The sequence below is a fragment of the Oenanthe melanoleuca genome, chromosome 4 (assembly GCF_029582105.1).
Source record: "Oenanthe melanoleuca isolate GR-GAL-2019-014 chromosome 4, OMel1.0, whole genome shotgun sequence".
In the NCBI taxonomy this organism is placed as follows: domain Eukaryota; kingdom Metazoa; phylum Chordata; class Aves; order Passeriformes; family Muscicapidae; genus Oenanthe; species Oenanthe melanoleuca.
Genome location: NC_079337.1, coordinates 60,010,360 through 60,021,609, shown reverse-complemented (window position 1 = coordinate 60,021,609; position 11,250 = coordinate 60,010,360). Strand labels below are relative to the sequence as shown.

Below are 11,250 nucleotides of genomic sequence, written 5' to 3'. Positions count from 1 at the left end.
CTCCGTCCCTCTCCCAAAACCGATTCAAACACCTCAATCGGGGCTCCGGGCCGAGGACCACCTCACCGCTCCGCCGACAGCCCTCGGGCCGGAGCCGGCTCTCCGGGCGGCGGAGGGCGCATCTCCTCCATCCATCGCCGCCGCCGCCACATGAAAGCGCTCGGCGGGGGGTGAGCGGGGGGTGATTATTATTAATGATATTAATGATATTAATATAAGCGCGATGTCCGCGGCGCCGATTGGGCGCCGGGGCTGCCCGCTGAGCCCGCTGCAGCCAATGGAAGGCCCGGGACGTGGAGCGGCCAAGCCCCCCCGGCCGCGGCCCGTGTGCCGGGGCCTCCGCCGCCGCCCCCCCGCACCGGGATTTGCTCCCTAATTGACCTAAATAAGGAGCTCGTGAACGGCGGCCCCGGGGCGGCGCGCACACACACGGACACACAGACACACACGGACACACAGACACAGACACAGACACACACAGACACACACACACACACACACACCCGGCGCCCGCCGCTTTCCCCGCGCAGCTCCCATTCGGCGCCGCGCTCCGCCCACCGCAGGATCCCCCGCTCCTGCCCGCCGTTTAACTCGCATGACATTTTTATTTCGTTATTAGCGTTTTCGCGCAGAATCTGGCGCCTCCGATGGGTTGTCGGGCTGGCTTTTTTTTTTTTTCCTTCCCCGTTCCCTTCTTCTCCTCCCCCTCCCCCCTCCCCTCCTAGCTTGCAGGAAATGATGGCAAACCGCGATCTGAAATGATTACTCCGGAAAAAAACTCTTTTATACCAGGAGAGCATCCACGGGGCTAGGCAGAGGCGAGAGGCGGCCGCGGGGCAGCGGGGAGCCGAGCAGCCAGCCGCCGGCGGAGCCGGGACCCCCTCCCGCAGTTCTCTGCGACGATGCCGGACGAAGCCACGGAAAACGCCGGCTCCACCTCCGCCCGCGTCTCGTCCTTCTTCATCGAGGACCTGCTGGGCACCGAGGGCACGGCGGGCGGCGGGGCGCGGCGGGCGGCGGGCGGCGGGCGCGGCGTTCCGCGCTGCGGGCCGCGCTCCCCGCTGCGCCTCGGCGCGCCGGGCTGCCCGCTCCGCGACGCCGCCGTGGGCTGGTACCGCCGGGCGCACGCCGCCTTCCTGGGCTGCGCCAGCCCCGACAGTAAGTGGCCTTTCCCTCGGCACCCTGCACCGCCGGGCCCGGCCGGGCTGGGGCTGGGCTGGGGGTGCTCCTGCCGCCCCCGGGGTGGGGGTCCGGGTCCCGCCGCGGCGCCCCGGAGCAGGCCCGAGGGGGATGCGCGGAGTGCCCCCGCAGTCCCTGCCCTGCCTCCCCGTTTTCGGCCGCTCGGGGCAAATCTCCGGAAATGCTCCCTATGTGTCAGGCACCTGGAGCCTCCGCCCCGCCGCCCAAAGCGTAAACAGGGATTCTTGGCTTGCTTGGGGATTTTTTTTTTTGCTTGCCCTTTTCCCCCCTCCCCCATCTCTTTTTTTTTTTTTTTCCTCTCTATTTTCTCTCTTCTTTTCTTTTATTTATTTATTTTTTTAAAGGCAGGTCTAGTTTTATTTTCTTTTTTTTATTATTTTTCTTTTTTTGTTGTTGTTGTTTTTGACTCCCCGTCAAGCCGGAAAGCTGGGACAAGCGGCCCCCAGCAGCGCAGTGGAGAGTTTGGGAAGCCAGGGAAGCGGCTGGGCTCGGTCCCAGCTGCCCCGGCCGCCGCTTCCTGCAGAGCCAGCCCCGCTGCCCTCCGCCCGCAGCGCGGCCTCTCGCTGCAGGGATCCCCATGGAGAGGGTCCTGGAGCAGAAGCCGGGGTTCGGGGCAGAAATTAACATATGATAGAGTGAATGGGCTGCCATCACTGGTCATTGTTTATCTACTAATAGGAAAAGCACTGTGCCTCGGCACATCTCTGTGACCCTATACGAGCCTGCAGAGACCTCACGATTGCTTAATAAGGAAAAGAGGCATGATTTGTAATTCAAATAGTTTATTTTTGCCGTAATGGGTTTATTAATATTTTTAATTTCTCTCAAAAGTACATATAGAAACAGGAAGGTACTCTATAAACAACTGCGCTTATTTTTATTATTATTATTTTTTATTTCTAGTTTTCATCTATTCCATAAAGAGTAGGAAATATTTTTCCCCCTTTAAAATTCGAACTGGAATGCACAGTGTTGGAAACTCCATGGAGATATGTCACGATACCAGAATAGTTATCCCCATCCACTAGCTTTTTGAAGTCCCGAATAATTAGGATTATTTCTTTTTTGCCCCTCTTTATATACACATGGAGCACTATTATGCTCACCGCTCTGACACAATATACTTACTCGCAAATATACTTTTACGTATGTATGGGTGCATACTTCTGTAAATACAGACGTGTGTATATAAATGAGAGGTCACACGTATTCCTGTGTATAAATATATAAATATATAAATATATAAATATATATATAAAGTATATACATACTTCTGTGTGTACACATACACTGGTGCTTTATATGGTTTGAAAACAGCCCATGTGTGTGTTATATACATTAACAGGAGTGCGTTTAGCAGATCCACGAGTATTCCCATAGATCAATATATTTTTCTATATATATAATACAGGGCTTGTGTTTCCATGTGAGCACGTGTGTACACACTGAGAATATTCGGGAGTTTATCGGGGGAGGCAGAGACGCGGCAGGAGCCTTTGCTCGGGCCCCTCGCTCCCCGGCCTTGCGCAGAGAAGCCGGGTTGGCTTCCCCTCGCGGCGGTGCGATGCCCCTGCTCCCCGACCCTGCAGCAGCCCTCTGCCTCTCTCCGCAGCCAGCGACCGGGACTCGCCCGAGCTGCCCGAGGAGCCGGCGGAGCGGGCGGGCGGCGGGCGGGCGGCGGCGAGGGGCCCGGCGGGCGGGCGGCCGGGCCCGGGCGGCCGCGACGAGGAGGAGGAGCGCGGCGAGGAGCCGGGCGAGCCCGAGCAGCGCGCCGCCGGCCGCAAGAAGAAGACGCGCACCGTGTTCAGCCGCAGCCAGGTGTTCCAGCTGGAGTCCACCTTCGACGTGAAGCGCTACCTGAGCAGCTCCGAGCGGGCCGGGCTGGCCGCCTCGCTGCACCTCACCGAGACCCAGGTGAAGATCTGGTTCCAGAACCGCCGCAACAAGTGGAAGCGGCAGCTGGCCGCAGACCTGGAAGCGGCCAACCTCTCCCATGCCGCCCAAAGGATAGTGCGGGTCCCTATTTTGTACCACGAGAACTCGCCGGCGAGCGCCTTGGGCTTCACCCTGCCGCACATGTCACCGCCCTTGGTGGGCTTCTCCAGCGGCGTCAGCTACCCCCTGGGCACCTTCCCCGCCGCCTCCCTGCCTTTCCTACGGTCGCAGATGACAGGACTCGTCTGAGCGCCCACCTCGGCCGGGACCGCGGCCCCTTCGCCCCCTCCCTCGGCTTGCAGCTCCACCCCCCTTCCTCCACGGACTTTTTATTTTCAACTTACACGTTTCTTGATTTTCTGCTTTTTGACTTTTTGAATTTTTTTTTTTAAACGTGCAATAAACTAACTCTTGGGGTTAACTCGGAGCGACGTGCGGCAGCCGGAGGGAGCCGAAAGGACCCGAAAGACCCCAGCCATGCACCGGGATCAGGCTGGCGGGGCTCCCACTGCCGCGCATCCAAAGAAAACCCAGCCCCGTGGCAGCGGCAGACCCCTCAGCGCCGCCCCGGCCCCGGGGTGACACAGACCGGCGTTTTCCGGGGGGAACAGACTCCCCAGCCCCTTCCTCCTGCGACCCGCGGAGCTGCCGAGCGAGACACGAATGTACGGAGCAGCCGGCGCTTCCCGGCCGGGGAGCCTCGGGGCCCCGCCGCGACCGAGAGACCTTTCCCGGCGCCTCCGGTGCCCCGGGCCCGCGCTCCTACCGGGGAAACCTTCGCGTTTCCCCGCTGCCCCAGCAGCTTTCCGTGCAGAGCGGGGGACCCTGCTGATCCCGGCCTCCAGCAGCTTATCCAGGGCCCTTTGTTTTAGCCACTTAATCCGTACATATCCCCCTCCCATCGTAACTCTCATTTCCATACTACCGACACCCAAGCATGTGCTGGTGCCCCCTGGTCCTTCTCGATGCAGAAGTTTTGATTTGAAACAACTTGAAGGCAAATTGTTGGAAAGAATTCGCCCTGCTGAAATCCGAGCTGTGAGGATTTGGTTTCTTTGTTTTCGTTTTATTTCCCTGGCAAATTATCGGCTAAAATACACGGGTTTATATATACACATATATATGTAATTTTACATGCTGTATTTTACAAGTGGATTTGCCACTTTTTTTTTTGGTCTCCTGAAGAGGCTGAGGAAAGCGTACCTCGACTTGTCCGTCTCTTATGGGATCGGTTTGTGTAATCGATTAATAATTCACTGGCAATTAAAAAGGAAGGAAAGAAAAATAATCAGATGGGAACAGACTGGGGAGCTGTATGGCTGGTTATGCAAGTGAACCTGTAACATGATATTATATGAAGTATTATGCATGCCAATTTATTGTTTTTCTTTAATAATTGTTTTGTTGCCCCCCCCTTCTACCCACTCCTAAAATGAATTTCTGGACTATCATTATTTCTAAAAGTTTTAATTTCTTTTTCCTAATATTAAGGGGGAAATGACCTTATAAAACTCGGCCTTGGTGGAAAGTCAAGCTTTGATCGTACATTCTAGGGCGTTATCAGCTGCAATTGAACCAACCAGCTCGGAGCACTCGGTGTCCCTGCAGGGAAGGCCAGGTCCTGGATCTGTTGGGGAGTGTGCATGCGGACCTGTCTCCTGTGAAGGAAGGGCGATCTAATTCTTACTCTTTCCTACGCTTTTCATTATAATTGGAGCAATTTTATTTTTTCTGGTTATGAAATCGATCAGAGAGATGTGGTGGAGCTTCAGCTTTGATACAAAACCCGAGAAGACGGGTCAGGGGTGGATTATAACCTCAACACAATTTTGGGCTTTCTTCTCCTTTTTCAATTTTCCTTTTTTTTTTTTTTTTTTTCTTTTCTTTTTCTTTTTTTTTTTCTTTTTTTTTTTTTTTTCCCCTTTTTTTTTTTTTTTTTTTTTTTTTCCCTATTTTTTTCCCTCTGCTTTAGCCCGAAATACGGCTCTGAGCACCAGCCTGCTCAATTGAAGCCAGGACGTTGCAAGCCTCAAAACCACTCGAGAATTGCATATATATGTATACGTATATATCTGTATATATTTATAGGTTCCTGAGAAAAGTATTAAATTGCCGGGCTACTGGTTTCGCCATAAGCCTCGTTTCTGGAAGCTATTGTCTTTTGAAGTTTTTTTATTTCTCTTTTCCTCTCTCCTTTTTTTTTTTTTTTTTTTTTTTTTTTTTTTTCTTTTTTCTTTTTCCCTTTCCAACTGCTGCTGATCTCCCCCTGAAATCTCCAGACATATTCGCCAGCCGTTTTCTTGGCATATCCGTCAAACACCCGAATTTGAGATGAAAACTTTCAGAGCCTAGTCCCCGAGCGGTGTAGAAGGACCGGGAAGAGGCGAAGCCGGGGATGTCGGTGCCCCGGACGGACTCGCCGGCCCCGGGGAAAGGGCTGGGCTGGGCTTCATTCAGCCTTTTCGTGCCAGAGGAGGTGACTTGGGGCCATGTTTCTTCCTCAGGGTGCAAGCACTTGATTTTGATGCCGTTCAAAGCCTGGCTGCCCCTGGAAGAGAGCGGCTAGACCGTTTTTCTCGTCATATCCAGATCCCCAGATCTTCCAGTGTTACCCACTGGAGTAAAATCCTGACTCACTACGGTCATATCAGAGTAGATTGTAATCCAACGAGAAATATACACGCCTGCCACTCTCCACATGCCTTTTCTTTGGAGTAACATATGAGATTATTATACTTCTGATTCTACTAAATATTCTTTCCTTGAAGTTAAGGAACTGGCAGGGCTAAATGATCAATCGGATTTTTAAAATGTGTTTTGACATTAGTATGTTTGTTTTTTAAAGATGTGCTGATTATATCAATAAACAGATTTTTTTCATACACTGTATTTGTAACTTATGATCATGGTAAAATATTAAAAGGTGCAAGACGTGAAATCATCTAAGAAATAGTGCTTACTTATGCCTTATTCTGTACACGCAGAGAATGATTTATAGTGGCTTATTAAAAGTGTGTGCTGAAAGTAGGAACATATATACCTCAGGTTTCTTTACCTCGTAGCTTTTGTAATGATACTTTTCCCTGTATCTGATGGCAAGAAATTTCTGCAGGATGCAGAGAAACATCTAGCACCAGATGACAGTCCCTGAGGTATGTGCATTGACTATTTCAAAATAGGTAAAATCCCCCAGACCCAAACACCCAAACCCATCCCTCAAATCAGGACAGCAAATTCCTCACAGTTTTCTTCCTTGTGTATATTTTTTATTAAACAAATATAAAGTCAAGAGTCACACGCTTTGTGCTGCTCCTGCAAACAGAAAGCTTTAAGAAAAATGTTGGTGGACTCTAAAGCTCGAAGTACTTTTGCCAAGGCTGTTTATGACATATAGAGACATACGTTGCTGCTTTATAGATCAAAGCAACCTCAGAATAGCTTTAAAATAAATCCAGTTATACTACAGCTGTAATATTATTATGCAGCATAAATCCTTGTCTGTTGACATTTATTTAATGAATGTTGCTACAACAGCTTAGCTAGATGGCACTCCAGAGGCGAGGCAAAGGAGAACCTTGCCAGATTACTCACAAAGACAACTTGTGTTTATTGGACGCTAATAAAATAATCAGTGAAAAGATATTTTTTTTTTTTTTTTTTTTTTTTTTTTAGCAAAGCAAACGGCATTCAAAAGAGTCTAAGCTGCCCTTTTGAAATAAATTCCTAGTGTAGCTGCAGTAAGACATTATTAATTACACTTTAAATGAAAATGATCGATATGCTGGAAGGCACCTTGTTAAATGGCTACTTTGCGAATGGTACATTGTTCACCAGTTTAAGATGGCCCATAACTTTTCTCGTAGGCACGAGTCTAAAATATTCATGCAAATCAATACTTGATAAATCTCATAGGTGCGTGCTGGCTCCACTGTTCAACAATATATTTGGATCGATTATTTTTTTCTTTTCCACTGCATTATCTTGGAATAGTCTGTCTGTGCCCGCTGCCAATGTGTCCCGCGCCCACCATCGATCCGAGAGAGGCTCGCCCCAGACTCCAGCGGCCTCGCAGGGCTTAGTGCTGTCAGCCTCAAATCAGATCCAGGCAATATTCCTACATTTCCCTTCCCATCCCAGATTAATGTAACTTTATGGTGGATGTCTTAATGCTTCCTTTAACTATCCTGAGTTTCTCAACTCTGCTTACTATGTAATTTCTATGTAGTGAGATACATGAAGGTCCATTCAAAAAGATATAAATGGGAGTTTAGATGTGCACCTAACATTTAAAGTCTTTCCCTTCCCTTCCCTGTCCCTTCCCTTCCCTTCCCTGTCCCTTTCCCTTTCCCTTTCCCTTTCCCTTTCCCTTTCCCTTTCCCTTTCCCTTTCCCTTTCCCTTTCCCTTTCCCTTTCCCTTTCCCTTTCCCTTTCCCTTTCCCTTTCCCTTTCCCTTTCCCTTTCCCTTTCCCTTTCCCTTTCCCTTTCCCTTTCCCTTTCCACTAAACAGTTGGATATTACTGGCTTTATTCGTAATTCCCCTCCAGATTCTTCCGCAGGTATCAAGCACAGTGCCTGGAGGAAGGCGATTTAGCGGATGATTCTGAACTGACCTAAGAGGGAAGCAGAATTTCAGGACGGGATGCTCTGTCCCGGGGCACAGCATGGCCCGCTCTGCCCGTGCCCCGACACCGCTCGGGCAGGGGCAGTGCTCTGAGCGTGCCCAGCTTTCCAGAAAACCTGTGGCTGTATGACGCTCGTAGCTGCCTTCCTGGGGAGCTCCTGGGAGAGGTGTTTTCCCCCCAGTGATAAGGACCATTTTCTCTGCCCTCCCTTCCCCGCTCTCTCCCCGGGATGCCCGGCGCAGGCAAGGCATGTCCCCGCTGTCCCGAACCTCTGCCGGCTCCAGAGGGAGGCAGCGGGGCCCTGCCGGGGTGATGGAAAACCACAACAGCAACCGGCAATTCATGTCCAGCCACTGATGAACGGCTAAAGACAGTTTTATTCAGGAACCAGCAGCTCCAAAGTGCCCAAACCCGCCTAGCAATTTTAATGAGCTTTTCGGACAGCGCTTCTGTTCAAGAACCCCTCGCCAGGGCTGTGTCCCGGGAGAGCATCGGAGAAGGTTTCAAGAGTACTGCGAGATGCTGCTGTGTCCGCAAACACCAGTCTTACTTGCAAGGGGATGTGAAATCCAGGGAGGGACTTTTACCCTCGAGTACCTCGGGGGATAAATCAAGCTCGATTCCGTAAAACAAGCAAAACCAGACTCTTCGGCGTTTCTGTACCATCTAATCAGATTTCATTTCCATCAGGTTTAGAGTAAGAGACTTCTTGTGCTCTGAGCTAAAATGGAAATATAGATATGTATGACGAGCGATTTCTCGTAAAAAGCTTTCCCAGGTGAAAGGTCTCCACTCTGCACGATGTTAGCTTCTACTACAGGATTTTATTATTAAAAGGAAAAGGTTGACTCTTCCTGCCCTGCCGTTGTGCTTTACCGGCCTCTGTCCTCACACATCCCAGACAACGAGGTTCTTCACAAATAAAATGTAAATGAAGGGTGAGCTGAAAGGGTGCCAGCTTCGGAAAATCGCTGCCTATTGCAGGAAAAGCTGTCGCTTGTACCCTCAGCCCTTCGGAGCCGGGGAGGGACCCGCGGAGCGGAGGAGCGGTGCTGGGGGATGGCGGTGAGGGATCCACTCTCTGGTCTCTCTGACCCCAGATCCTCTTTGCTGGCTCTGATCCTCGCAGAACGCCAAGGCTGCGGCCAAATTCGCCGATGCCCACGGCCACTGCCACATGAATCTCTTCTTGGGGCTGCTCCACGCGTCCCAGGAACCATTCATTGGGAAAAGTTCCTGAATTTTGGGAAAGGCTCTAGCCCGCCCAATCGAATACTGTTCCCCACATTAACTCTGGGTCAAGTGTGGGGCGGGGGCTCGGACTGTGCTGCCGGGGGTCTGCACTGGGCCCGGGGGGTTCTGCTGCCTTCCCCCGCCGCAGCCCCGCTCCCTCCGCAGGAGAACTCCTCTCCTTGTTCGGGCTGTGCAGGACACGCTGTACCTGTTGGTCTTTACTTTCCCTGGGAGGTAAGAGTGTCCTAGCAGAGGGCATGAGGAGCCCGGCATGGACCTGGCTTGTAGAACTCGCTGCATGGGGACCCCGGACCCCCCCGGGCCCCCGCATCCTCTTGTGATCAAGGAATCGATTCCAACTTGTACAGAGATTCAGCTCTGTAGAGTGATTCCTCTGCACGAAGTTTGTCGGGGAACAACAACCAAAACCAAAACCAAAACCAAAACCAAACTAAACTAAATCAAACAAAAACCAAAACAACGGCAACAACAAAAAACCCCCACAAACAAAAACACCCACCATCAAGCAAACAAAAAAAACCCCAACCAACCAACCAGCCAAAAAATCCCCCAAAAACCTCAAACCAAACCAAACCAAAAACCAAAAAACCACGATTTTGAAAAGTAGCCAAATGGGGCTGGGAAAAGATGACAGACCTTTCCCAGCAGGATATTACCGGACCGCGTGTCCCAGGGCTGGGCTTGGACTGCTGGGGGAGTGGAGAGGGCTGCGGTGAAAAAAAAAAAAGATTGTGTGGTAAAACTTACGTCTCCTTCTTCACTTAACTTCTTATTTCACTTTTTCAACTTTTACTTTTTATTCCAAGAAAATGTCTCCTAGGAAAGTACACTGACTCAAGGAATTTGCCTTGTAGGACGGTTTTTTTTTTTTGTTTTTTTTTTTTTTTTTGTTTTTTTTTTTTTTTTTTTTGTTTTTTTTTTTGGTACTAGAAGAGAAATGGTTTGCAGCAAGAACAGATGTGAGCACCTGGGACGTGCTTCACTCACATACAACGCCAAGGGAGCCCGAGACAGGAACGCAGAGAGCTACACGACCTGGCATCCGAGTCTCCCATGCTCCTACTTTTACCATATCAGACCAAATTTCTTAAATTATACTTTCAGCTGCTTCTTCGCATTTTGTAACTCTTATCCGGGCCGTTCCCTTGGCCCTTCCCTCGCTCTCTCTTAAATGGATATTTTGCTCTGATAAAACTCTCAGTTAATATACGAGACTGCAAGACAAATGCAACAAGTTCGGGTATTTGACGAATAATCATGTTGATGGAAGATGTGTATATCTATTTTTTTCATCTGGTGGAAAATGTGCAGCTCTCCAGCAGAAAACTTGCATTAAAATTTGAGCATGTTAATAAAGCGGGGGAAAAAAAAATATCATTAAAAAGAGCTGAAACCTGCTCTCTCAAGTACCAATGCGTTAAAGATTAACACAGTCCAAAGCCCTAAGAAGCCCCTGATTTTAGCTCCTGGAATTTCTAGCATCACAATATTTTAAAGCCTGTCGGCACCTCTATTGTCAACTATATTGTCAAGGACTTCTCGCTTTCCCTCTGCAGTTTTCGTGGTGGAAACCTCGAGACTCGCACTAGAAGCCCTCTTAAAATCCAGTTGGAAGTCGCAGAGAGTTTCGCTGTGATGCACAACGGATGGAGGCTCGAAAACCGCTGGACGTCCTGCCTCCAGTAGTGCAAACGGGTTTTAAAACTCTGCAGTGCTGGGAGGTGTGGGAAGCAAAAGTTCTCAAGATAGTGCAGAAAAACATCGATCCTTCCCCAAGTTCCACAGCTCAGGTGAACACTTCCCCATCTCCCAAAGGCACACCTTGGAGAAGTCACACAGCCCACGCAGCCAGCCAGCACTTTCGCATTTGAAAGCTACAGAAGAGCTCTGCTGACCGTGGAGGGAGCAGGGGATGTAGAGGGGATGGTGAAGGAATGGTGGGGGAATGTGTGGAAGTTTTGTGTGTATTTTGGGGTGATCTGACACCATGGGGCTCCTTGGGACGGAAAAGGGATCCTTTTCGCCCCATGCGTATTCAATCTAAGAGTCTGCAGGTGAAAGGACCACAGGGAAGAGACCCTGTCTGTATGAATTACTCTTCCACAATCTACCCCAAACAGCAGCAGGGACAATCTGCAGCGAATGCCCTCCGCAGACTGCCTGGGGTCGTGCCAGGTGCTGCACAAACACAGGGAAAGATTCGCGGTTCCCAGCTTCCCCTTTCCTCCCTGCCTTTCCT

The 11,250-nt window shown here is 50.3% G+C and overlaps 1 protein-coding gene across 1 annotated transcript; it reads left to right on the top strand.

Moving 5' to 3' along the window:
• Positions 1-751: 751 nt before the first annotated feature.
• On the top strand, positions 752-3,459 carry LOC130252296 (homeobox protein HMX1). The gene is made up of 2 exons (XM_056489723.1): positions 752-1,158; positions 2,813-3,459. Exons 1-2 carry the CDS (start codon positions 903-905, stop codon positions 3,382-3,384), a joined length of 828 nt encoding a protein of 275 aa, XP_056345698.1. The 5' UTR covers positions 752-902; the 3' UTR covers positions 3,385-3,459.
• The last annotated feature ends 7,791 nt before the right edge of the window (positions 3,460-11,250 follow it).

Coding starts and splice junctions, on each gene's coding strand:
- LOC130252296 (XM_056489723.1), top strand. CDS start 903: ATGCCGGACGAAGCCACGGAAAACGCCGGCTCCACCTCCGCCCGCGTC. Junction 1,159..2,812: donor GGGCTGCGCCAGCCCCGACA/GTAAGTGGCCTT, acceptor CTCTCTCCGCAG/CCAGCGACCGGGACTCGCCC.